Source organism: Psittacula echo (genome assembly GCF_963264785.1).
Source record: "Psittacula echo genome assembly, chromosome: 2".
NCBI lineage: Eukaryota > Metazoa > Chordata > Aves > Psittaciformes > Psittacidae > Psittacula > Psittacula echo.
In genome coordinates this window covers 157,004,639-157,030,789 of record NC_137737.1, presented here as the reverse complement: position 1 = coordinate 157,030,789, position 26,151 = coordinate 157,004,639, and the positions used below count along the sequence as shown (strand labels likewise).

Here is a 26,151-nt window from a genome sequence, read left to right as displayed (position 1 = left end):
CTGCTCTGGAGCTGGCCCAAGCTGCAGGGGGTATCCACCAGCAGAAAGCCATTTCCACTCACCAGAACAAATGTGGCAACCAAGACAGAGCTCTCACAGAAACATGGACCCATGCAGGTCCTTCATTAGTAACTGATGGTGTTATTGAGAACAGCTGTGTGAGGTGTGACCAAGACACTCTGCTGTGCCTGTTTGGCAGAGCTATGGAAGGAAACAGAAAGGTTAGGAAGCATCAGGGAGTCTGAGAAAGAGATTGGCTGTGGAATCATGCTCTGCCCTCCCTGAGATGGGAATAGCCATCAGGAAAACACAACCAAGATCAAGGGGGTCCTGTATCCTCTCCTCCCCAGGCAGAAGGCAGTAGCTTAAAGGAAATGAGGGACTAGAGGCAAGTCTACGCTCAGGGTTGCAGGCAAAACTTGTCCTTGCCCATCTCACCTTCCCAGGTGCCTCTCTGCAACATGCAAGAGGTTCTGGATGTGGACGATCAGTCAATTGTTAATGTGGATGATGGTCCATCTACACCAGAGGTTGCTTTACCCCTGTATCGTGACAGATACATCAGGATGGATTATAGCTGTAGGTGACTCTTCTGAGAGGAGCAGAGGGTCTGAAATGCAGCAGACCCTCCTGTGAGGGAAGTCTGCTGCTTTCCTGGGGCCTGGGTTAAGGCCATCACTAGGAAACCTCCTAACCTCAGACTGCTGCCCATTATTCCTCTTCCATGTGGCTGGCGATGAAGCTGCAATGCATAGTCCGAAGGCAATCAAAAGAGACTTCAGGGGCCTTGGGATGGTTGGAATCTGGAGCGCAGGTAATTTTAACTCTATCCTTCCAGTTGTGGGCAGTGACACTGGAAGACACAGACAGGCCCAGCCTGTTAACACATGGCTCCGTGGCCGGTGTCACAGCCACAGTTTTGGGGCTCCTGAGGTAATAGGAGCTAAGAGAGAAACTGGTGAAACACCTCAAAGGAATGAAGGTTGTTCCACCAAAAAGGTGACGAGCTGACAGCCCAGCGTGCTGCTAGAAAGCTACAACCCAGTTGCCATAACTGGAACTTGGTGGAACAAATCCCATGACTGGAGTGTGACTGCTGATGGCTACAGGCTGTTCAGAAGGGACAGGCCAGGAAGGAGGGGTGGAGAAATGTCAAGAAATGGATAGATTGTGAAAGCTGTTTCAAGAATAGACATGAGCAGGTTGCAAAGTGATGGGTAAGAATAGATACTGAGACAACAACGGAACCTTGTAGCTGGTCTTTACTACATTGATGTAGTAAATGATTGATGTAGCCTCTTATTCCAGGTACAGGAAGCATCACGCTTGCAAGCTCTTATCCTGCTGGGGGACTTCAGCGACCCCAGCATCTGCTGGAGAAGTACCATGGTGAGCTGTAGGCAATCCTGGAGTGCATTGAGGATAACTTCTTAAGCCAGGTAATAGACAGCCCTACTGGAAGGGATGTGTTACTGGACCTGTTGGTCACCAATGCAAGTGAGCCCATCAGAAACATCAGGATTGGAAACAGCCTGGGCTGCAGTGATCATGCAGTGGTGGAGCTCACGGTCCTGAGGGATATGGGTCAGCTGAAGAGTAATGTCAGGACCCTGAACTTTAGGAAAGTAAACTTCCAACTGTTCAAGGAGTTAGTCAGTAGGATCCCTGGGAAGCTGCCAGCATGGACAAGGGAGCAGAACAGAGCTGGCAGACCTTTTCCATAGAGCATAAGAGCTCTTGATCCCCATGTATAAGAAATCAGGGAAGGAAGGCAAGAGACCAGCATGGCTGGGTTGAGACCTGCTGGTTAAACCAAAGGGCAAGAAGGAAATGCACAGGCAATGGAAGTAGGGACAGCTATCCTGGGATGAGTACAGGGATGCTGGGTGGCTGTGTAAAAATAGGGTCAGGAGGTCTTATTTTGGCCTTTCAGTACTTAAAGGGGTTTTTAAGAAAGATGGGCAAAGACTGGCTTTTTAGGAGGGCCTGTTGTGATTGGACAAGGGGTGATGGTTTTAAACTAAAAGGGGGGAGATTCACACTAGATACAAGGAAAACATAGTTTATGATGAGTGTGGTGAAACACTGGAACAGGTTACCCACAGAGATGGTGGATGTCCAGTCCCTGGACATTCAGGGTCAGGTTAGACGGGGCTCTAAGCAATGTGATCTAGTTGAGGATGTCCCTGCTCGTTGCAGGGGGGACTGGACTAGATGACCTCCAACCCAAACCATTCTTTATGATAAATCATTCGAACGTTGAAGAATAGCTGGAGCAAAATTATGGAAGAATTTGCAAAAAGCCTGAAAGCTCAGAATGCTCAAATGCCAATTTGCCATTACCAGCACAGGGTGTACACCAGCCTACGACTGTACTGCTCCTTCAGTAAAATCTGAGGATTTATTGACCATTACAAGTAAAAACTGAGGTAGGCAAAAGGGACTTGACCTCTTGTATCCATCCCTTCCTTGCAATCGGAAACAACTTAATGTTTCACTGAATGAAGATGTGACTTTGCTTACTGCTGTAGATGATAAATGCAGAGTGCTGCATTAACTTGTGGGTGCTTAACCCTATTAGTGGGGTCACCAGCTCTGAATTTAAGCATTTACTTAAACGTTTTATACAAGGCACAGGGCAAATGTCTACATTTTTAGTAACTTACTCAAAGTAGCAAGTAAATGCATCGTTCCATTAGGATGTAATATCCTGGAGCCTCTGTCATTGTTAGGTGCTTGAGGATGGGATTTCATAAATGGCTTGCAGGAGCCCGTCTTGTCTGTCCTTCGCTCCAGTGTTGCCACAGCCTCTCTTGCTAAAGAACTCAGAGCTGTGCCAATAGGTCCATGAGGTGACCTGGCTGAAAACTAACAACATGGAAAGAGAAGATGCCTTTTCAGTCGAATGAACTTGCCAGTAAAGGTGGCCTGGGAGGTCAGTAGTGGTGGTGTGCAAACAAACAACAAAATTGGAGGCTTAATAGAGACCAGTCATAATTTGCTTGTGAAAGAAGGTCATATATAATATATAACTATGCTGCAGCTATCAGGAAGCAGAAACCAGAACTTCTGTTGTAGTGAAATGGAATACATTTGGGGACGGTACACAAGCAGTCATTTTGCTTGTGGCTCTGAAGGAAGGTGAATGCTGCGGGCCAGCTTTTCATACTCTGCTTTAGTGGTGAAAGTAGGAATGGAAACTTGCAGGAGCCCTAACAGAGTGAGGAAGAACACTGACAACAGTTCTGACAGAACAGTCCTTAAGCTAAAAATGGTTTAAAATACTGATGCACTGTTAAAATATGAAGTATGAAGCCCTACAATTTAAATGTGACATTCATATAAGCTTAGGCTTTGGTTGGTAAAGACATTCATTAAATGAGATTTGACTGCATCCTTGTTTCATGGCTGTCCTGCTGCATCTATAGAGTGACACTGATAAGGCTGCTCTGTAGGGGCTCACAATAAAGTTATGATAAAACCAAATCACTATGTAATAAGAAAACTAAGAAATAAACCAGTTTTGCTGCTTCCCAAAGCTTTCTGAATCCTACTATCCCGTGTCCAGTCAGGACTGCTGATTAACAAATCTCAATTCCAAGGCAGACCAAGGCTTAAGGTCTAGAAGTTTGCAGTGGTACATGCTTTTCACCTCTGATCCTGTAACTGTACTATGTATTTAACATGTCACCATCCTTTTGCAGCAGAACAGTCTCTGGTCTGGGAATCCATAGCGAATAGATGGGGGCTTAAAAACAACCCTAAAAATGCTTCTATATATTCTGCAGTTCCAGAGTAGTGAGTTATTTCCAGGGTGATGTGTTCCTGGCACTGGATCCAGACAAATCAATGTTCTGGTTTAGGATGACAACACAATTCTGTTGCTACCAATGTGTTACAAGATAGTACAGGAGTGTTTGTGATAAACAAAACAAGTAACTTGAGTATGAAACGTCCCTAAAGCAGGTATTTTACACTTAGAGGATGGTCAAGAGTTGTGGCAGAGATTTGCTGGATGCTCCGGTGCATTACGTACCAGCCAAGAGAGGAAAACAGCAATGTGCAGATGAACTTGTTTCAAAGCACTGTTACAGGGGTATGTATGCAAGTGGGGAGGGATTGTGTGTGTGTATATATGCACCATTTAAAGAATTAGAGCTTGCTGTGCTGGGAGGGCCAGTTTCAAAATGTAAAGGAAAATTTTACTATTCATTAATATTCATTAGGAAAGCACTCCATACTAATAATCAGTTCTCTCAGTCATTGTCACAGTCACTCTTGCACATTATTAGTTATTAGCGCTACATATGCAAAGCAATCAGCCCTTAACACTTCATCCTAAATGAGCTGTGAGTATATCATGCTAGGGAGCTGATGCCTTATTGACTAAGGTCATTGGTAGTCATCAAAGTGGTCCAACTCAAGAGGTGTTCACCAGTTGATATTTTCTTTCTCTTTCCCTGCCCTTGATTAACTGTTTGTTTTGTTGGTGCCTTTAACCTTCTTGAGGTGATGCTTCCTTTCTAAAACCAGCCTTTTCCCAGCTCTCAAGGTTGCACTTTCTTTTCTTGTTTAAACTGTTCAAATGGTCTAAATTTCATTGGCACTGGGATCCAAATTTCTATACATTTTTTCCTGTATCTCCTGCTTTTAGCAATTAGCCACGTTCTAATGAACTTCAGGTCCTTGAGCATCATCAACAGCGTAGGGGGTAGGAAGGTTCTGAACAGGCTGGATCAATGGGCTGTGGCAAATTGAATGAGGTTCAATAACACAAAGTCCAGGGTCCTGCACTTGGGGTACAACCGCCACGTGCAATGCTACAGGCTTGGGGAAGAGCAGCTGGAAAGCTGCTTGGTGGAAAAGGACCTGAGGGTACTGGTTGATGGGGCTGAACATGAGCAGCTTCTGCCCAGGCAGCCAAGGCAGCCACCAGCATCCTGGCTTGTATGAGAAATAGGGTGGCAGCAGGGCCAGGGCAGCAGTTATCCTCCTGTACTGGGCACTGGTGAGGCTGCATCTCAAATCCTGTGTTTAGCTCTGGGCCCCTCACTACAAGAGAGACATTGAGGTGCTGGAGCGGGGCCAGAGAAGGGCAATGGAGCTGATGCAGGGCCTGGAGCACAGTGTGATGGGGACCTGCTGGGGGACCTGAGGGGATTTAGTCTGGAGAAGAGAAGGCACAGGGGGGGGACCTGATCGCTCCCTACAACTGCCTGACAGGAGGATGGAGAAAGATGGGGATCAGTCTCTTCTCCCGAGTGACAAGTGATAGGACAAGAGGAAACAGCCTCAAGCTGCACCAGGGGAGGTTTAGACTGGAGATTAGGAACAATTTCTTCACTGAGAGGGTGCTCAGGCATTGGAACAGGCTGCCCAGGGCAGTGGTGGAATCACCATCCATGGAAGTGTTCAAAAACCATGTATACCAATATAAAGCCCTCAGTGCCATGGATTAGTGGTGGCCTTGGCGGTGCTGGGGTAAAGTTTGGCCCTGATGATCCTAAAGGTCTTTTCCAACTTCGTGGAGTCTGTGATTTTATTATTACAACAAAGAACAAAACTCTGTTACTACTTCAAACAGTAATAATCAGCGTACATAACATATCCCCAATAGGTGGTGCTGTATCTTTTTCATAGTGTTTGTATCGTTGGTCCTCATCACTCAGAAAACTTCTTTCTTGAGAGAACTGAAGTTAACAATGTAATAAAAGAAATACTTCAGGGGGGTTTATAAACAAATATTGCAATTGATTTGGCAAAAGGGATCAAATGTGGCTTTGTAGCTTAGTAATTACAACAGTAAAAGGACAAAAATAAGGTTTAGGTCCCTCTGACAGGCATTAATTTGGATTAAATCAGTAATTGTGAAACAATGAACAGTCCATGAGGAGGGCACCAGAACCCTCAATGTCTTTGTAACCATGTGAACACATCAGATCACAGAGTTGCAGTCTTCTTCACTTCTGGTCTGATTTTATATGCAGAACAGAACACAGGATATGTGAGAAGTCTAATGCAAGCGCGCTGGGATAACATCTTAAAAGCCAGGCCAGTTGAGAGCTGGAAAGTGTGAGCTTAAATCCCCTCTGAGTTAAGAATAAAGTATAGCTCTTTCTGCTCTGAGTACAATGTTTTGCCATTGTACCACTGTTATCAATGACTAAAAGCCATTTATAAACTAGGGGGATTAATTAATTTAGTTTACAAAGGGGAGAATCCTTAGATCAATGTATCTCTTCTCATGAAAAGATGTATCATCTGTCACTAGCCTATTTGTAGAGAAAATATTTACCCCAGATTGTCATTGCTGATATAAATTATTTTAAAAGTGGCTCCTAAATACTAAACTTTGCTTCCAAAATGGTTAGAAAATGCTCTGTTTTTCCAAACCTGATAATTCATGCTTTGAGAGATATCAGTTCTGGGAAATACCAGCTTGAGATCCAGCACTTCTGATGGGTATTGTGTCCAACAGTCACTTCTTTCTTTTTTTCCTTTAAAGAAACCTGATTTAAATGTTTAAGCAGTTGTTCTTATCCCACTCTATAATTGTTAGTATCCCATATAAATAACATGTATAAAAGAATGCTTTTATAGAGCTTTCAGACTGCTCTTTCAACCCAAATCTTTTCAAGAACTGAGGTCATTTTTGGGTGGAATTGCCCACTAAGACATAATCAGGTTTCACTGTGCTCCCAAACTACAACTGTCAGTGACAGAAAGCATTAGAAATGAAGCAAGTGACATGGCTCAAAGTGAGTGTGTGATCAGAGCTGGAAGAGAGCTGGAACTCTCCCCAGTAACACAGAAATGCTACTGGAAGTGTGTAGTAGCATTAAAACAGCCTGGAGGCACAGCAGGACTTCTACAGGAGAAAACTGGGCTTAAATAACCCAGTATTTAACTGATTGTACATGTCTGCAGTCCTGTATAAACAGTCATAAGCCCTTTTCCTTATGAAGTTCTAAATCCACAAAAATCAGCTTTAAATCGATGCAAGTATATTGCGCTCTAGGATGCTCCAGGTATTAATTGCTGGGTTTGGGATCTGTTTTTCCAGGGTGTTTCTGTAATCAATTGCAGAGTATCCTGTGGAGCCTGAATGACATGTGGGGTATGCACTTAGTGTTTTGGGAAACCTCCAGTGATATTTCACTCATCTGTTGCTTGTTAGCTTGTTATTGTCAAACCGCTAGCAGAGTACCATCATTTACTTCTTGTTCTTTTCTTTTGCAACTAAGTCAGGTGTCAGATGAAGTTCCATGTGGGTGCATCCCTTCAGCACGTCAGCTTCACTGATTCCTGCTTTCAGGACAGGATTTCACAAGAATGATGTAAAAAGCTCGATCCTGCCCCTCTGCTCTGCTCTCGGGAGACCTCACTTGGAGCATTGTGTGCAGTTCTGGTGTCCTCAACATAAAAAGGACATGGAACTGTTGGAACAAGTCCAGAGGAGGCCACGAGGATGATCAGGGACTGGAGCACCTCCCGTATGAAGATAGGCTGAGAAAGTTGGGGCTGTTCAGCCTGGAGAAGAGAAGGCTGCGTGGAGACCTCAGAGCAGCTTCCAGTATCTGAAGGGGGGCTATAGGGATGCTGGGGAGGGCCTTTTCATCAGGGACTTTAGTGATAGCACAAGGGATGATGGGTTCAAACTTAAACAGGGGAAGTTTAGATTGGATATAAGGAAGAAATTCTTTACTGAGAGGGTGGTGAGGCACTGGAATGGGTTGCCCAGGGAGGTTGTGAATGCTCCATCCCTGGCGGTGTTCAAGGCCAGGTTGGACAGAGCCTTGAGTGCCATGGTTCAGTGTGAGGTGTCCCTGCCCATGGCAGGGGGGTTGGAACTGGATGATGTTAAGGTCCTTTCCAGCCCAAACTATTCTATGATTCTAAGGTGAGACAGAATTATTTGTGTTTGTATGTCCCACAGTGAGACAATTTGGGGTTTGTCAGAGATGGCCATTTCCGTGGAAGGCTGTATAAGCTCATTGCACACACTTCCAAACAGAATCTGATGGAGGTTAGCTCAGTGCTGCTAGGCAGTAACCAAAGAAGTCAAGTGGATTTTTCTAGAACCCTACAATGTGTATTTATTCTGTCTTTTACAGGCTCTAACAGGCATGGCAGTATGCATAATGTTAGACAGAGTTATCTTCCTAATCAGATCAGAAGATTGATTTAAATGTAATATAAAAAACCAGATGTTGACACAGGGAGTGCGTGGTTTCCTGTCACCTCCGCATTTACTAATATCTAATATAGCAGAAAGGCCAAATTTGACTCAGATAACTCTCTTCTGGCTTTTTGGGGGGGATTTCTCCACCCTCATTTTCAGCCTCCAGTAAGTTATAGAGCACAAACCAGAAACTGTTGGTGGTTAAGCAAAAATGTTGCCAAACTCCTCACGGAGAGGAAAACAGCAATCCCTTTGCCAGCTCCCTTGCTTCTAATTTTGCTAGAGCTGCTTGGCTTTACCCTAGAACTGAAGCTGACCCATGGTTTGGTCCTTTATTTGTTTATAGTTACTGGTAAGTCTTTGCTTTCCAGCAACTTGAGGAGCTTGGAATGCAGGCAAATCCAAAATCACTCCAGTAGAAACTCTAGTGGTGACAATGGTTTCAGGAACAGTGCACTTGAAGTGAAAGCTGAGCTGTTAATAGCAACCCTTGAACATCTACAAGTATAAGCCAGAGAGAAGAGTAAACATACAACTGATGTAACTGAAACAGGGAGATGCCTCTATATCCCTTCAAATCCTTCCTACACCTGGGTCAGAGCAATCCCAGGCACAGCTACAGGCTGGGCAGAGAAGAGATTCAGAGCAGCCCTGCAGAGAAGGACTTGGGGGTGTTGGTCAATGAGAAAATGAACATGAGCCGGCTGCAGTGTGCGCTCGCAGCCCAGAAAGCAACCGTATCCTGGGCTGCATCAAGAGGAGCGTGACCAGCAGGTCGAAGGAGGTGATCCTGCCCCTCTACTCTGCTCTCGGGAGAGCTCACTTGGAGCATTGTGTGCAGTTCTGGTGTCCTCAACATAAAAAGGACATGGAACTGTTGGAACAAGTCCAGAGGAGGCCACGAGGATGATCAGGGACTGGAGCACCTCCTGTATGGAGACAGGCTGAGAAAGTTGGGGCTGTTCAGCCTGGAGAAGAGAAGGCTGCGTGGAGACCTCAGAGCAGCCTTCCAGTGTCTGAAGGGGGGCTACAAGGATGCTGGGGATGGACTCTTCATCAGGGACTGTAGTGACAGGACAAGAGGTAACGGATTCAAACTTAAACAGGGGAAGTTTAGATTAGATATAAGGAGGAAGTTCTTTACTGTGAGGGTGGTGAGGCACTGGAATGGGTTGCCCAGGGAGGTTGTGAATGCTCCATCCCTGGCAGTGTTCAAGGCCAGGTTGGACAGAGCCTTGGGTGCCATGGTTTAGTGTGAGGTGTCCCTGCCCATGGCAGGGGGGTTGGAACTGGATGATCTTGAGGTCCTTTCCAACCCAAACTATTCTATGATTCTACGATTCTAAATATGAACTGATGAAGTAGGATATTAATTGAGCAATGAACTATACAAACCATATGTTTGCCTCAACCTTTGGCAGATAACATTTACTGAAGGAATTTAGTTGGCTTTGACGGGGTTTGACTGTTTTGGGATGAGAAAACTGTGTTATTTGTTTCTAAAGGCTTCCACATCAAAATGGAGCAGGTGAATGGAAGTTTGGATCATATCTGCTGTCCTGTAATTGTGTATACCTTCTGGTGCAAGCGACCATCATTAACTTGCTCTTTGCCTCCTTAGCAGGTTTGATTTTGTTTTCCTATTTCTCCTCCTGAAAGGAAGAGGTGCCAATGAGGAGATTATAAAAGGATGACAGTTCCCACAGGAATCATCATCTGACATCTGCGTCTCAGTGCATCATACTGATCAATACCTCTTTAACATTATAGCTAGTTGGTATATCCTATATGTACATACAGAGATTATCTGGTTGTACAACAGCAAGGTACCACAGCACAGACGGGTTTCATAGATGCAATGAGAAGTGGATGTCGTGTAGAGGTGTGAGATCCACACAGTGACTGATCCAAGGTTTTCACAGCAGTGCTGCTTTTGTCTCATAGGGTGAAACAGAAGAACTCATAGAATGCTTTGCCTTGGATGGTACCTTAAAGCTCATCCTGTTCCAACCCCTGCCATGGGCAGGGACACCTCCCAGTAGACCGTGTCGCCCAGGGCCCTATCCAAAATGAAACAATCAAATCTAATTCTCAAGTAAACAGAGCGTTGAAGATCAAGCAGTACATGGAAAACTGATCCCATTCCAGCATCCTTTTTAAGCATGCATAGCTAGGCAAACTGCCTTAAAGGAGAGGTAAAGAGAGCTAGAGGCACACGGTGGTTTTGCGAGGTTTCTTGATCTGAGAGATCAAGTCTCTAGCAGTCCCGGCTGCAACATACACTTTTAGCTTGATGTTGCACCTGCCTGAGGCAAAGGCTTGGTTAAAAGAAGCCGTGGTTCATCCTGGTGGGTGACTCCAGGGCCTACAACGGCTCCTGCCACACACGGCCGGTGTCTGGTTAGCCACACTGGCACGCTGCAGGAGCAAAACCCAACGTGCCTGAATGCTGGGGCCGAGCTGCTCGTATCCAGTCCGTGGCACTGGTGCCGGGGGCAGAAACAGGCGGACCGCAGGCTACGGCCGCCCGGCCGGGCACCAGGGCCCCTTTGCGGGCCGCCCGCCCGGCTCCGCTCCGCTTCCCGCCGGCGCGGGGCCCGCGGGCAGAAGGGCGGTGAAGCCGGCAGCGGGCGGAGCGCCCCTTCCCCGTGACCCCGCGGCTCCTCCCTTCTCCCCACCCACCGGCCCGCGCCTCAGTGCCGCCGAGTAACCTGGTTCTGCGGCGCCGGCCCGGCCCTGCTCCCTCTTCTCTTTCTTTTTATTTTTCCCTCCTTTCCCCTTTTCTTTTCCTCCCCTTTCCCTCCCCTTCCTTCTTCTCCTCCCCCTTCCCCCGACAGCGCAGCCGGGGCTCGGGCTCGCCTCCTTCGCCCTCCTTTTCCCTCCCCTCGAGCTGCCGCCGCGGTAGGGACCTGGAGAGAGGCGCCGCCTCCGCCGCCGCACACGGAGACATGTACCCGGGAGCCACCTCCGCCGGACCCGGTGAGGCTTCGGCCGCTTTCCCTTCCCTCCTCCGGGCTTCCCCCCTTCTCCCCGAGCACTTTGCCCGTTCCCTTTCGGGGGGCGGCGGGGTTTGCGCTCGGCGGCCGTTTGTGTGTGGTGTGAGGAGAGCGGATCCTTGGCGCACGAGGCGTCTGTCAGCGCGGGCATGAACTCCCTCAGCGGCCACCTCTGCCCCTCTCTCCCCTTCCCTCCAGCGAGCGAGGCGCCAAGGGCCGGCGGTGTGGGGGGAGAAGGACCCTTGGAGATCCCCCCCCTTGTCCCCTCCCCGTGCTCGGGCCTGGCTGAGGCCGCGGCCGGCCGCGCTCGCCGGGGAAGGAGGGGTCAGGCCACTGCCGCCAGCTCGGGGAGGGCGGTGAGCGGAGCCTGCGTGTCCGGAGGCCCCTTTTAGGGGAGGGTCGCCTTCCCCTGCCCTCCTCTCCCCTCCCTCTGTCGCGGCGGGAGGCTGGCCCCGGCCTGAGGGCGAGTGGGGCTGTGAGGGGGCCGAGGCGGGGGGGCTGCGCCCTTCGCCCGGCGCGGGGTCCCCTCACGGGGCTCTGGGCGCCGCTGCTGGGGCGGGAGGAGACGGCGGAGATCCCCCCCCCCCCTTCCATGGTCCGTCCCCGGGCTGCCCCCTCGGCTGTGCGCTACGTGCTGCCTTCCCCAGGCCAGCGCTCGCTGTTCCTGCCAGCTCAGCCTCCTGCTGGCAGCGCGGAGCGGACCGGGGTCTCCATTTCCTCCCTCGCAGATCCTCGTAGCGGCTGCGTCCTCCTGGGATAGCCTGCGATACTCGCCTCAAGGCGCACACAAGTTCAGGCCGCTGTGGCTGTGTTTGCCAGCGAGTGTGCTGTGCCAGTGTGTGGTGCTTAGGTGTAGGTAAACCGCGTTTAGGTGTAGGTAAAGCCGCATCCAGATGTCGGGTAGGGTTGGAAGAGGTTATCGACTTCCTTAGATGTCTTCAGGCTCTGTCGTGTAATGAAATCTGTGAGCAGAGGACAAGAAGAAAGGGTACCAACTCATTCAGGGACATTTAACATTATATAGGGACAATATAGAGTTTGTGAGGTGTTTGTTCCATTCGGTGTTAGGCTGTTACTGTGGTGAGAATTCCTGTGTAGGAACTATGATGTTTGGGTGACTGATACCTAGTATTCTTCTCGAAAAGTTTCACAATAAGTGGAACTTGGGTTTATATTACTGTTCTCAACAGTTTTGCATAAAATCTTTCCCCTTAGCAGAGTAATCTATCAAAGAATAGTGTAGCGAAATACAGGACCTGTAACTGAGATGTGTTACTGCTTCTCTTACAAATGTTTCTACTGTAAGAGCATTCCTATCTTAAGATGTTAGGTGCTGGTTTCTTTTTTTCTCTGATTTGATTTTCTTCAAAAAAATCAAGAATCAAGACAGACAATCAGAGTTACTGCTTTCCTCTTAGAGTACAGCTCCTCTGGTTTTTCCTTTCCTGCTTTTCTTTCTAGAGTGCACGAAGACTTTAGACACACCAGGAAGATAGGTCTGTGCAGCTCTGTGTATCCAGACCGATGTTCAAGACTTTGCTCTCATGTATAACATCATGTGCACATTTCAGCACTAGTAAGTGGGTATAACTTAGAGATGTAATCATTTGGTGGCTTCTAGTGTCAGGTTCCCTTGCTCAGGTGCAGGTATACTTTCAGTTTGCAGGTGTTCACAGTGCTCGGGTTATGCTGTTGTTGCTGAGGCTGTGACGTTCACCTCCTGTTGGTACATCTTTGTTGAAACTGTACATAAGGAGGCAAATAACTGAAAATGTCACCCGTGCATGTGCTGAGAGTGGTTTTATGTGTGAGAGTCTCTTTATCTGCTTTTATTTGCTCTGTACCTGACCCTACCACTATCCCTTTTGCTCGGAATGATCTTACTTAAACACCCACCAGCCTTGGTTGCTGCTGTTTACCATCAGGGGCCCATGTTCAGTGTGTAAGGGTATTTTCCTCTTACTGGAACAACTCTCTTAACCTCGGGCTCTTGATAGAGCAACCGCTATACTTATACGGAGTCCTACATTACTACATGTTAGTGGTGTGTGTCTGGGCCTCCTGCTATTCCCTTCCCTCCAGCCAAGCTCATCTTCTGTCTTGTTTACTTCCTAGTTTATCTCTGTGGCTCAGCCCTTTCCCCCTGTGCAGAGCTGGGCAGTGACGGTGTCTGTTCTGGGGTATGAGCTGCAAGTTGCTCTCTACATCGTGAGGCTCTCTGTTTCCTTCCTGTGAAATCATCCATAGAGAGCATTAGCTCAGTGGCTTCTGGCAGTCCAGACAGCTTCCTGTTCCACACCAAATTTGAGTAGAGTATTTTAAGAGAGCTGGCCTGTAGTGTGAACCAGTCTGGAAACAGGGACTGTCAGCAGTATGCTTGGTGGCCTTGTGTAAGGCTACGTGTGGCCTGTGAGCTGCCAGTGCAAGTTCCCTTCCGTATGTGAATCTGATACCTATAAAATCAAAGTGTGCTGAAATCCTGCTCAGAGGAGTGAGCAAGAAGTGTGGTTTACAGCCATTCACTGAGCTGCAGCTGCCATGAATGCACAAGAACTCAGCCTCTACATGTCTGTCAGCACATCCTCGACACCGCGTAAATGCTCCATTCATATCTCCTCCAACTTAGATCTTGCCGCCGTTTGCTTCTCTGCACGTTGCTGCTGCATAGAAGCTACTTTGCTCTTCCAGCTCCTGTCACCAAACTGGACACTGCAGCCAGCCCTGTCCGTTCTGAGGGTGCCTGTGACGGTGGCCTCCTGCCAGGGTAATCACTCAATTTGCTGCAGGGTTTGCTATTTTCATCTTCATTCTTTTTCTGGACACAGTATAAAGCAAGTTAGGAGGCTGTATCTGACTAAGTTCAGAAGATTGCTGCCGAGCATGGAAACTTTGTTCTAACATGCTGTTACTTTGGGAGTAAGAGCTTATTTCATACAAAAGGGGACATCCTGAAATCACTGAGTTTGTGGTTAGAAAACCTATGATCCTTGCTCCCTTTTCCCAACCACTGTTTGAGTTCTTGACTTGGCATTGAATTAGCTGAAACAATACATACATGTGCTTTAGTTTCACCTTCAAGACACTGAAAAGTAATTTGAAAATGATATTCTTTAATTAAGAAGTTTGATACTGCTATGTTTTGTTATGCATTTCTGTAGAGGGACAGAAAAATGTCAAAGCAGCGTAATAAAAATCCTGTCACTTTAAAGCATTGATTAACACTTGTGTAAACTTCTGTACCTTGTGCTGCTTGGTGTTCATGTAGTTACAGATTCTGAATTTGCCTGCTATAGATTCCGTTTTTATTCTGTGAAAGGATATTTGATTTTTGTCTGCTACTCAAGGTCTTGGTTTATTGTAGAAGCAGCAGTTGTCTGAAGAAGAGTGTCTTTGTGAAGGGTGTTATGGCTTTGCATGTAAAATAGAACCTTTTCCTAGCACAAGAAATGATTTTGAGCCCTCTATCAAAACGAGTGAAATTGAGGTTATTTTCTCACTTGTCGTTTAGTTGGAAATTACCTCTTTAGAATTGTTAATAGGCTGTTGTAACTTTTAAGTCTCTCGTTTTTCAGCGTGTGTACTTATTTTTAACTCCCATATATTGAAGGTACATGATGGTTGCATGTTGATTCTCTTTAGGACTCCCTAGTCCTAAAGCATGGTGCCAGGAAGGGTGTGCTCATGCCTTGCTTGGGGTAGTAGAAGTGGCATCCTGTGGCCTGATGGAATTTAACTTCACCAGCATCCTCTTAGCTCACGTACCGGTAACAGCAAGAGCTCCTGTGTACCTCCTGTCAAGGGTCTGTCCTTCTTTTGTTGGAAAGGTTTCTTGTATTCTGTTGGGGATGATTCTGGCCCTGTTCTTCCTCTGCCAGCTCTGCAGGTATCACAGAGCTGCCCAGTTTCTTTGCCTTAATTTTAGACAGCAGACTGTGTTGAAATTCATTGTATGCTGTCACACATAGAAGAGGAAATGAGAACTTAATGCACAGCTTCAGCTCTCTTCGGTTTTGCCTGAGAGTTTTTCCTTAAATTTGAATTGGATTTGGCAACATTACAGCCTACAAAAAACAGTGTTACCTTTGTCACGTGTATTGCTGTTGTCGCCAGCATATTTTCCTCAGGAGGAGAAAGATTGTGTGGTGTTGTTTCAGTTAGCTGTGTAGGCTTAAGGCAGCTTAAAGATGAGGTAGTCATTTGATGAAAAGATAATTGATGTCATACGTGTGAACCAAACTTTCTCCTTTGCTTACTGAAGTGTACTATTTGCTATCTGAAAAGTGAAACTTTGTTTTTCAGCAGTGATTCTCTCACTGGCTGCAGTTACATGGGTTTTCATGGGTGTGCGCTTAGCTTTCCTTTGTCTTGAAGTTACTCACTTTTGCAGGATTGTCATGTACTCATACATACTTAGTGGTGTGTTGTAATGGGTATAGAAAGAACAGAGGGATAGCCAAACCTCCGTGACTTCTAGGGAAGTACAACTTTGTACACCCTCTCCTGCACTGCTGTCACCACCACTCTTCCTCTATTTCACAGAAGGAAGGGGAGTTAAGTGCTTTAACTCTGTAAGAGAAGATGTCTTAGATTATCATGGTCTGTTCTTAGAATCATAGAATGGTTAGGGTTGGAAAGGACCTTAAGCTCATCCAGTTCTTGTCCTCCTGCCATGGGCAGGGACACCTCACACTAGACCATATCACCAAAGGCTCTGTCCAGCCTGGCCGTGAACACTGCCAGGGAGGGAGCATTCACCACTTCTTTGAGCACCCTGTGCCAGCGCCTCACCACCCTCACAGTAAAGAACTTCTTCTTATATCTAACCTGAACTTCCCTTGTTTGAGTTTGAACCCATCATCCCTTGTCCTATTGCTACAGTCCCTGATGAAGAGTCCCTCTCCAGCATCCTTGTAGCCCGCTTCAGATACTGGAAGACTGCTCTGAGGTCTCCACATAGCTTTTCTTATCCAGGCTGAACAGCCCCAACTTTCTTCTACTCACTTAGAACAGTACAGGAGGGAAGGATTTTTCCATTCAAAGAAACAACCCTTCTAAATACTTTTGGCCTTCCAGAAATTGCAGGCATCAGGTTGATGAATGCAGTAAACTTCTAACTTTGCAAACATACACAGTTCGAACTAATTAGGAACTTTGCATGCCTAAGGAAAGTGTGTTTTGTGTTGGCTGAGCATGTGCTGACAACAGCTGTACAAAACTTGTAAGACTTGTCACAGTTTTGTTGTATATTGCCTCATTTCACGTTTTAGCAGAATACTTGTTGATGTTTTTAGTGCTGGAATTTCTAATACTCAGCCTACCAGAAAATATCGCTAAATTTGAAAATGAAGAAAAGTCCACCTCCAGTATCTTATTTTTGGTAAGTTATGAACTAGGAAAAAAATAGCTGGTGGAAAATATTACATAGCTTTAACTGTAGTGACTGTGGGTAGGGATCTGTTCCATGCATTGTCCAATTACTTTGCTTTAGTGTCGTGCATCCTTTCTGATGTACACACAAAAGCAGCCCTCTAGAATGTGCAGTATCTCCTGTCCTATTGACTGGGGAAGTGCAGCACTTTCCAGCTCAGTGCAAGGGCTTTTTGAGTTCTTTCCACACTTATTGTAATACCTGGAGTTGAACTTAAACATTTCTTTATACGCTTTATACTATCTAACTTGGGAAAAGCAAAAGACATCATCTCCAGATACATGAGGTGAGCCCAGTCTTACCTCCTGTCTTACACCAGAGTAGTAATTTGTTAGTACACAGTTGTCGTGGTTTAAGCCCAGGCCGTAAATTAGAACCACGCAGTCTACTTCCCCCCCCACCTTTCTTCCCTCCGCTTCTGGAGGGACGGGGAGGAGAATCAAAAGAATGCAACTCCCACGGGTTGAGATAAGAACAGTTTAATAACTAAGGTATAACACAAATCACTACTGCTACCACCATAATAATAATGATAAAGGAAATAACAAGGAAGAGAATACAACCGCTCACCGACCGGTACCTCACCCCCACCCTGCAGTGCTCCAGCCCTTCCGGGGACTCTCCATTCTACATCCTGGGCATGACGTGCTGTGGTATGGAATACCTCTTTGGCTAGTTTGGGTCAGGTGTCCTGTCCTTGCTTCCTCCCAGCTTCTCCTCCTCCCTGGCAGAGCATGAGACTCTCAAAGTCCTTGGTCAGTCTAAACATTCTGACCAGCAACTGAAAACATCAGCTTTATCAGTATTGTTCCCAAGGTCAAAAGTCAAAACACAGCACTGCACCAGTAGAAAAAATGACTGCTACTGCTAAACCAGGACAGTATCCACCCCTTATTCCATACCATTCACGTCATGCTCAGATCCCACATTTTCAATATACCATCACTTTCATCTCAGTGCACTCTTATCTTAGTGCACGGACCAATCCCTATAAAGCTGCTGAGTCCATTCGGTCCATGATGGTGGGCTCCATCTCTTGTAACAGTCTTTCAGAGCAGGAGAGGCCCATTGCAAAGTCCACCCCTCGATCATGAGTCCATCTCTATGTTGCATCTCTGCCCTGATGGATGGGCCCACCAGGCTGAAAATAATTCACCCTCCCCTGCAGCAGTTTCTGCAACTTGTCGTCGGGGACTCCATACAGCTGCCTTCCATCTCCGACGCGTCCAAAGCACTGGAGGGGCCCAGTGGATTAGATACTCGCCCATACTGTCCCACACACCGTGACATTCATGACTGTCCAGCCTTGGGGAAAACCTCTCGGTCCCCCTGTATTGTCTAAACCCAGACAAGACCCAAACCTGACTCTGCTTAACTCTCAGGATCAGACAAAATGGTCGTGGGTAGAACTCACTCTGTGTGTGTGCCAACATGGTGATCCCCATCACAATCAGCAGGCAGGTCCCAAGGGTACCCAGAGGCCATTCAAAACCTTCAGAACTCTCAAATGCTGCTGCTGTACTTGCCACTGGGGCTGCTGTAGCTGTTGTGCTTGAAGGCTTTCTCACCATCAGCTTCTCTTTTTCCGAGTCCAGATCTTCCTCCTCTGCCTTGCTGGGAAATGCTGCGTGGTCTCCTGCATCCTCCTGGGGCTCAGGCTCACGGGGCTCGGCAGACGGCTGCTGGGGGATGCTCTCGGCCGCCGCGGGGCTGGGCTCGGCTGTGAGGCTCGGCTCCTCCACCGCCTCCTCCCGCTGCTCGGCAGCCGCCTCCTTCCCTTCCTCGGCAGCCGCCTCCTTCCCGGCCTCCGGCCCCGCTCCCGCCGCTGCTTGGTCCCCGGGGCCGCTCTCCTGGGCTGCCTCGGCCGCCGCCGGCTCCCGGGGCCACTCCCCCTCGGCTCCCCGCAGCCTCACAAAGACGGAGGCGAGGACGAGGGCCAGGACAGTGAAGAGCAGCGGGACGGCCAGGTACAAGTCCACGGCCACGTCCATCCCGCCCTGCTGCCGGAGCCCCCCCGTATCGCAAGCCATTACCGTAAAGTACAATGAAACAAGAACCTTAGCCCAAGGCCCACACTTGATAAACACTAACACAGCAAATACCGGCTCTAAGTAAGCTACAGCACACTGAAACTGTGACATCAAGAGAAACAACTTTGAGAGCCAACAAATCAGCATTGTGCCTCGGTCAGTTCTGTCGTTATCTCAACCCTTCATGCCCCACGTTGGGCGCCAAAAAGAACTGTCGTGGTTTAAGCCCAGGCCGTAAATTAGAACCACGCAGTCTACTTCCCCCCCCACCTTTCTTCCCCCCGCTTCTGGAGGGACGGGGAGGAGAATCAAAAGAATGCAACTCCCACTGGTTGAGATAAGAACAGTTTAATAACTAAGGTATAACACAAACCACTACTGCTACCACCATAATAATAATGATAAAGGAAATAACAAGGAAGAGAATACAACCGCTCACCGACCGGTACCTCACCCCCACCCTGCAGTGCTCCAGCCCTTCCGGGGACTCTCCATTCTACATCCTGGGCATGACGTGCTGTGGTATGGAATACCTCTTTGGCTAGTTTGGGTCAGGTGTCCTGTCCTTGCTTCCTCCCAGCTTCTCCTCCTCCCTGGCAGAGCATGAGACTCTCAAAGTCCTTGGTCAGTCTAAACATTCTGACCAGCAACTGAAAACATCAGCTTTATCAGTATTGTTCCCAAGGTCAAAAGTCAAAACACAGCACTGCACCAGTAGAAAAAATGACTGCTACTGCTAAACCAGGACAACAGTTCTCTTTGGTAGCCATTTCTAGGAAATAGTGCTTCAAAGAGACTTTTTAGTACTGTTCAGGAAATGGGGTTTTAAATCCTCAGACTGAGGTAATGCCCATAGTTTTGTATGCTCATGACTGTTTTAATAGGTCTTTCAGTGTGTTTAGTGAGCACCATAGGTTAGTGCAATTCTTTTTAATTTTTCCATTTTAATTTATTTTGCTTTTACTGTTCCTTTTTTCCAGAGTAAACTTAATGCTGTTAAAGAAAAGGTTTCAGTGTGAGCGTTATTTCTTCTCTTTCTGTGGTTTCTTTTTGCATTTTCTATTATGGAAAAGCTCTTCTCCTAAATACCCTTTTTTACAGCATTGCTGCAGTTGTGGAGCCGTGTGGTACCTGGTGACCAGGCTTTCTACAAAGGGTAGTTTTTAAACTGTATGACCTCAAAAACCTGGACACAGCCAAGGTAGAAGCAAAGCAGTGATTTAGATGGGAAAGTGCTGTTGATAATGAAATAACCAAGTCAGTCCAAAGCTTGCTTTGATGTTTTTCCCTCTTGCTGCCATCAGTGATGTGTTTTGAATTAGATTCTCATTGAGGTCTCCACAGTGTTGCCAAATTCTGTTTGTATTTGGGTTGTGAAACAGGTTTTCATTCATTTTGTAATCACAGTTACATTAAGAGTAGTTCTTTCTCTCCTGTTGTCATGTGTCCTCTTCTGGTTTTTGCTAGTGCTGCTCAGTTGTGTCTTGTTTTTGTTGTAGGTTTTAGTCATAGAATGGTTTGTGTTGGAAGGGACCTTAAAGCATCCAGTTCCAGCCCCTGCTTCACCACCGTCACAGGGAAGAACTTCAGCCTAAGATCTCATCTCACTCTCTCCTCTGCCAGTTTAAAGCCATTCCCCCTTGTTCTATCACTACATACTCTTGTAAAAAGTCCCTCTGAAGGCAAAGAATGAAAGGGACTTGTCTGCCCAGCGCAGCACAAGGCAGCCTCCCACACGAACGTCTTCATGACCATGTCTCTCTGCAGCCAGGCTGGATTAGGCTGGTTCAAGATGAACGTAAAACTACAGGCTGACACATGGGCAGCTTTGAAAACTACTTTCAGCAAAGAAGAGTTTTATTTTTCAGTTGCTTATTTAATGAAGGTTGAATGGAGAGGATTGGAGAGGGACTTTTCCTAAGAGCAAGTAGTGGTGAAACAAGGGGGAATGGCTTTAAACTGAAAAAGAGGAGATTTAAATTAGGTATTTGGAAGAAATCCCTGTGAGGGCAGTGAGACACTGGCACAGGTTGGCAAGAGAAAGCTGTGGCTACCCCATCCCTGGCAGTATTCAAGGCCAGGTTGGATGTGGCTTGGAGCAACCTGCTTTAGTGGAAAGTGTCCCTGCCTGTGGCGGGGGGTTGGAACTGTATGAGCTTTAAGGTCCCTTCCAATCCAAACCATTCTGTGGTTCATACCGCCTCCTATTTAGTTCTAGCTGCTTTGCTTCTCCACAGAAATGCTCATGGTAACACAGGTTTGGGGATCACAGGGCAGACTGAACAGCTGTGTGAAGGCAGGACTTTTCTTTCAGTGCTAGTTCTGTCTTACACCAGCTTAAGTTGTATGTGGGCTTATTACTGCTTGAAGTGAAGTTGTTATGGCCCGTGTCCCGGTGTTAATATATGCTATGATAGCTCTGGAGTCGTGAAAGTCTCTATCTTTGAGAGAAGTGTTAAAATATTTAACTTCTCAGTTAATACAGAATCACTACATACATCTGCACTGTTTTGAGCTCCACATGGCTTTCCAAACAGCTTTTCTGGCAACAACCTGATTGCATTCCCTTGTACAAGTCACTTTATAATCAGAAGGTGAAGAATATGCTTAATGTTAACTGTTTCACCTGTGGGAAGTGTTAAATCACATAGCATGTAATTCCATCAAACACGTATAAATCAAGCCATGTGTTTAAACAATACGTGAATTTTATGTATCACTGTCTCATTCCAACCTGTGTCAGGGTGTGACTGAAGCGAAGGGGCTGCAGAGCAAAAATGAAGTCTTAAGTCTTTTGTGGAATCACCTGTTTTCAGCAGGTATGAAGACAAGCTGAGAACACTGGGGCTGTTCAGCCTGTAGAAGAGAAGCTGCGTGGAGACCTCAGAGCAGCTTCCAGTGTCTGAAGGGGGTTACAAGGATGCTGGAGAGAGACTCTTCATCAGGGACTGTGGCGATAGATACAAGGAGCGATGGGTTCACACTGAAACAGGGGAAGTTCAGGTGTATATGTACATATACACGTATATACATCTGAACTTCCCCTGTTTCAGTTTTAACCCATCACTCCTTGTGTGTGTGTGTGTGTGTATATATATTCTGCTTTATATATATATATATATATATATATATATATATAAGGCAGAAGTTCTTTACTGTGAGGGTGGTGAGGTGCTGACACAGATTGCCCAAAGAAATGGTAAATGCTCCATCCCTGGCAGCGTTCAAGGCCAAGCTGGACAGGGCTTGGAGCAACCTGCCCTAGTGAAGGGTGTCCCTACCAATGGCAGGGAGTTGGAAACAGATGAGCTTTAAGGTCCTTTCCAGCTCAAACCATTTTACACTTTGTTGTCCTGGGGAGCTTGGAAGTGGATCTTTGAAACTCTCCTGGTTTTACAGTGCAGATCTGTGTCCAGGTGATGAAGTTGGTGATTTCTTATATAGTCTAGAGAAAAAGTTGTAATTCTTTTCTGGGCACCCTTGGCAGGCAGTGTTAGATGCTGTGGGTGGCTCTGTTCGAGCTGCTAATGTCACAGACTGGAGCTTTAGAGCTTTTTGTCTTCATGGTGCTTTTTTGTGTGTTCTTAGTTCAGTCATGAAACCTGTGGTAGAGCTTATTAATGTGAGAAAATAATGAAATTTAAATGGTAATTTAGTAGTAGGAAGTGTGTGTGGATGTGCTAATGCAGATTTATTTTAAGTAAGCCAATTTTAGAAGAATTCCCAAGAGGGGAGGTTTCACTGGCTTAGCTAGATCAATCTAAAAATTGTTTGAAGTTAAACTTGTCATGTAGATGAATAAGGCTTTAAAACATAATTATTACTGGGGCCTTATTATATACCTTCTGAAACTTGTTTAGCCAGTGTTTACTATTAAAGGACAGACATCTATTCATGCAGAGGGTAAATTCCTATCTAAATGTTGCTGGGTTCTTGGCTTCGCTTCTCCTTTGATACTGAACTTATTCCATTGTCCTTTCATACCACTTGTGGTTTGCAGTGAATGCTCCCTTTCTGCTGGTTTTTATCAGTCCCTCTCTTGGTTGTGCTCTCTTGCTGATCATACTGTGTCTTTTCTATAATCTTCATCATATGGAGGACAAGACTTTGGGAGGCCAGGAGGTTTTTAGCTGTTTGGTGAAAGGGAAGGTTTCTCAAACGAGAATGCGTGTTACCTTCAGCTCTGTCTGACTTATTTCTGTTGAGAAACCTAATGACAGACATAGGTTTAAAAAGAAAACCCCCAAAACTACCAACCTTTCAAACCACAAGCAAATAAAACAAAGAGTGAAACCCAGGTTTAGGTAGAAATGACAGTACAGAAGAATGAAGGTCTTGGTGAATCAGAACACTTGTGTTTGGGAAGAGCATTATTAATTCTTATTAATGAAGGAATGCTTAGGAATAATTCACATGGGTTCAGAATGTTTGCATAAGGGTGTGTTGTTTAAAAAGTGAGAGCTTCATTCAGAAGGAGGAAACTTCCCACCAAGGCAAGGAAGTGAAGCTTTATTGTTTGGGTCTCTCTGTGTGATGAGAATACAGCAGTGGTGGTGCTTTCCTAATTGTTTCTGACTTGCAAATCCCCTTTAATGTAAAATTTCAGTGGAGGTTTAAGCCTCTCTGTAGGAAACTTGTCTGTGCCTTTTCTCTTCAAACTTACCTTTCACGGGATCATCAAAGTAATGCACAGCCCAAAGGAGGGGATTTCCAGGACAAGGTGTGACATGGAGTAAGTTTTTGATAGGAGAAAACTACCTCCAGGAAAAAAAATCAGTGGGGATTTGGATCTCCATAGTAAGATGCTGTTATTTGCTATCTCCTCCCATGTTGTTGCTTTCATGGCTGTAGGGGCACAGTGCCACATCTGAGTTTTGGTTTGTATCAACTAATAAAAGGACTTAAGTTGCTTACAAGAAGCAGGTGGAGGAAAAAAAACCCAGATGTACTAGGAAAAACCCTGTTCTCACAGGGGAGTTGTGCTGAAAGCCTCCACTCCCATTGTATCTCAGTTATTCCATGATTACGAACCTGCATTTTACCCCTCTTTTCAGTGATGCTGAAAACCACAGCCCTATCTCTTGAAAAGGCATGAAATGCTATTGGATCTCCTGCCTGTTGGAGATGCTCCTCCAGCTCCTCTCACTATCTAAAATGATAAAATAAAGCTTAACCTCAGCTCCTAACCGTGACCGTTTTGAACCTAAGCCATGGAACGGTCATGTTCTTGTAGATTAATCCAGTGTGGGTATGGGAAAAGATTTCTTTTTCAAGGAGAGCATGACTGCATTAAAGCTCAGCACTCAAGGTTTGGAAATAAGAAAATATTTTAGGTATGAAAACAACATTTTTATTTTTAGATTTTCCATAAAAATACTCCTAGCCAAAGCCTGTGGGGTAGGAATGTGCTCACAAAGGTACAGCACAAAATACAGCCATCCTAGCTTCTTGCTTTAAGAAGCTGAGGCCAAATAATTTCTGTGTTTCATCGCATTATATGTAATGTGACTACCACAGGAAACATGGATTTGGGGCCTCTGTGGTACCAGTTTATAGCACACTAGAAAGACGTACCAATGGCAGTGCAGTAAAGCCCAAGCCATTAGACCTTGTTAAGGTTGGTGGAGCTTGTGTGCATGTGGGCAAGGATGTCTCTAATCATAGAGAAGGCCAGAGAAGAGGCATGGGATGGAGTGGCAAGGGATCTGGAAGGAGAATAAGAGGAAGGGAGAGGTGTTGGCAGGATGCTTTTGCTAAGAACTACAGCTCTGGTTCGGGTGACTTAATCATAGAATCACAGAATGGTTTGGGTTGGAAAGGACCTTAAGATTATCCAGTTCCAACCCCCCTGCCGTGGGCAGGGACACCTCACACTAGACCATGTCACCCAAGGCTCTGTCCAACCTGGCCTTGAACACTGCCAGGGATGGAGCATTTACCACTTCTTTGGGCAGCCTGTGCCAGTGCCTCACCACCCTCACAGTAAAGAAAGTCTTCCTTATATCCAGCCTGAACTTCCCCTGTTTCAGTTTGAACCCATCACCCCTTGTCCTGTTGCTACAGTCCCTGATGAAGAGTTCATCTTCCTTGTAGCTCCCTTTAGACACTGGAAGCTGCTCTGAGGTCTCCACGCAGCCTTCTCTTCTCCAGGCTGAACAGCCCCAACTTTCTCAGCCTGTCTTCATACAGGAGATGCTTCAGTCTCTGATCATCCTTGTGGCCTCCTCTGGACTTGCTCCAACAGCTCCGTGTCCTTATGCTGAGGACACCATCTGTCTTAATTTATCCAGTGTGTCTGCTTGTGAGCTGTTACAGAGACCACTTCTCACTATTCCTAATGGGGGAAAAGGAAAATCTATGGAACACTGAGACCTCAAGGTATGAAGGTGTCATGGGTGTACAGTATGGATGGTGTAGTTTGATGTCGGTTTGCGCATTCAGAAGGTGTTGAAATACTTAATGCAGGAGATTTAGGCATAAGTACCCCCCACTGAGCTCAGTTCTGCAGCTGGCATAGACTGGAATGAGTGCTCCCATCGGGACTGAATGCAGGCACTTGTTCGACTGATACTCACACCAAGCAGTTTGGAAACCCCAGTCTGTGTATCGAAGTAAATATTACTGGCAGAGTCAATGCTGACGTATGAAGAACTCATGGTTTACCAGCCTCATAATGACTGAAACAGGAAATAATTAAAAACAAAAGACAGTGGAGGTGGGTTATACTGTTTCCTATTTACTTACGCAGTTCCAAGTGTCAGCTAATCAGAAGGAGGGGGAGCCAAGTTTCTTTCCTAACCAAAATGTAACATTTCAGCAAACAAAGGGTAAGGGAAGGGAAATGTGGAATGATGAATACAGAATTTCTGGTCTTACCTTCTTAGGAGAGAAGCAGCACGTAGGGAGGAATAAGTGCCTAGTGGGTGGGGGTTTTCTTTGCTTAGAAGATGTGTATATGCACTCCATTGGCCTTTTGGAGTGGCAGAGAACAGATTGTATAGAATGGAGGTATTGCTCCTTACAAATGAAGGCATTACTATTGTATTCTTTATTTCAAATTGCCAGAAAAGGCATCTGGAATTAGTTCAACATCATTTTCGAAGGCATGGAAAAGTGAATGAATCATTCTGGTTAAGTGCGATAAATAGCACTAAGAATGTTCTCCATTTCCCCCTTCATCAAGTAGAGGTTTGCCTGAAGATGGGAGTTTCTTTGTAGTTCTAATTCAGCTGGGTTGCTGACTTGTGGGTAAGCCATAAGCATCCCCTCCATTGTTTGCAGGAGGCTTACTATTCGGATGACTTAATTCACCACTGCAGTTTGTAATTAAAACCTTTTGTCTGCATCCCTTAAGAAGGATTTCAGTTTTACTTTGCAGTTCTGAGTGTAGGGATCAGTTAAGCCACCCAGCTTGCTAAAAGTGGGGATAGATGTGCTCTTCCACCCCTCATCCTGCTTGCAGGTGGCTGGTAGAATGGGGAGAACCAACTTGTTAGTATACAAAGCCTTGGAGGA

The 26,151-nt window shown here is 46.2% G+C and overlaps 1 protein-coding gene across 2 annotated transcripts in view; it reads left to right on the top strand.

The window, feature by feature from the left end:
- The first annotated feature begins 10,875 nt into the window (after positions 1 to 10,875).
- The window catches only part of AGO2 (argonaute RISC catalytic component 2), a 69,502-nt gene continuing 54,226 nt past the window's right edge, over positions 10,876 to 26,151 (top strand). For both annotated transcript variants that reach the window (XM_080611562.1, XM_080611561.1), the window contains exon 1: positions 10,876 to 11,161. In XM_080611562.1, coding sequence (XP_080467688.1) covers positions 11,131 to 11,161 — 31 coding nt within the window. In that variant the 5' untranslated portion in view covers positions 10,876 to 11,130. The remainder of the gene's footprint in view (positions 11,162 to 26,151) is intronic.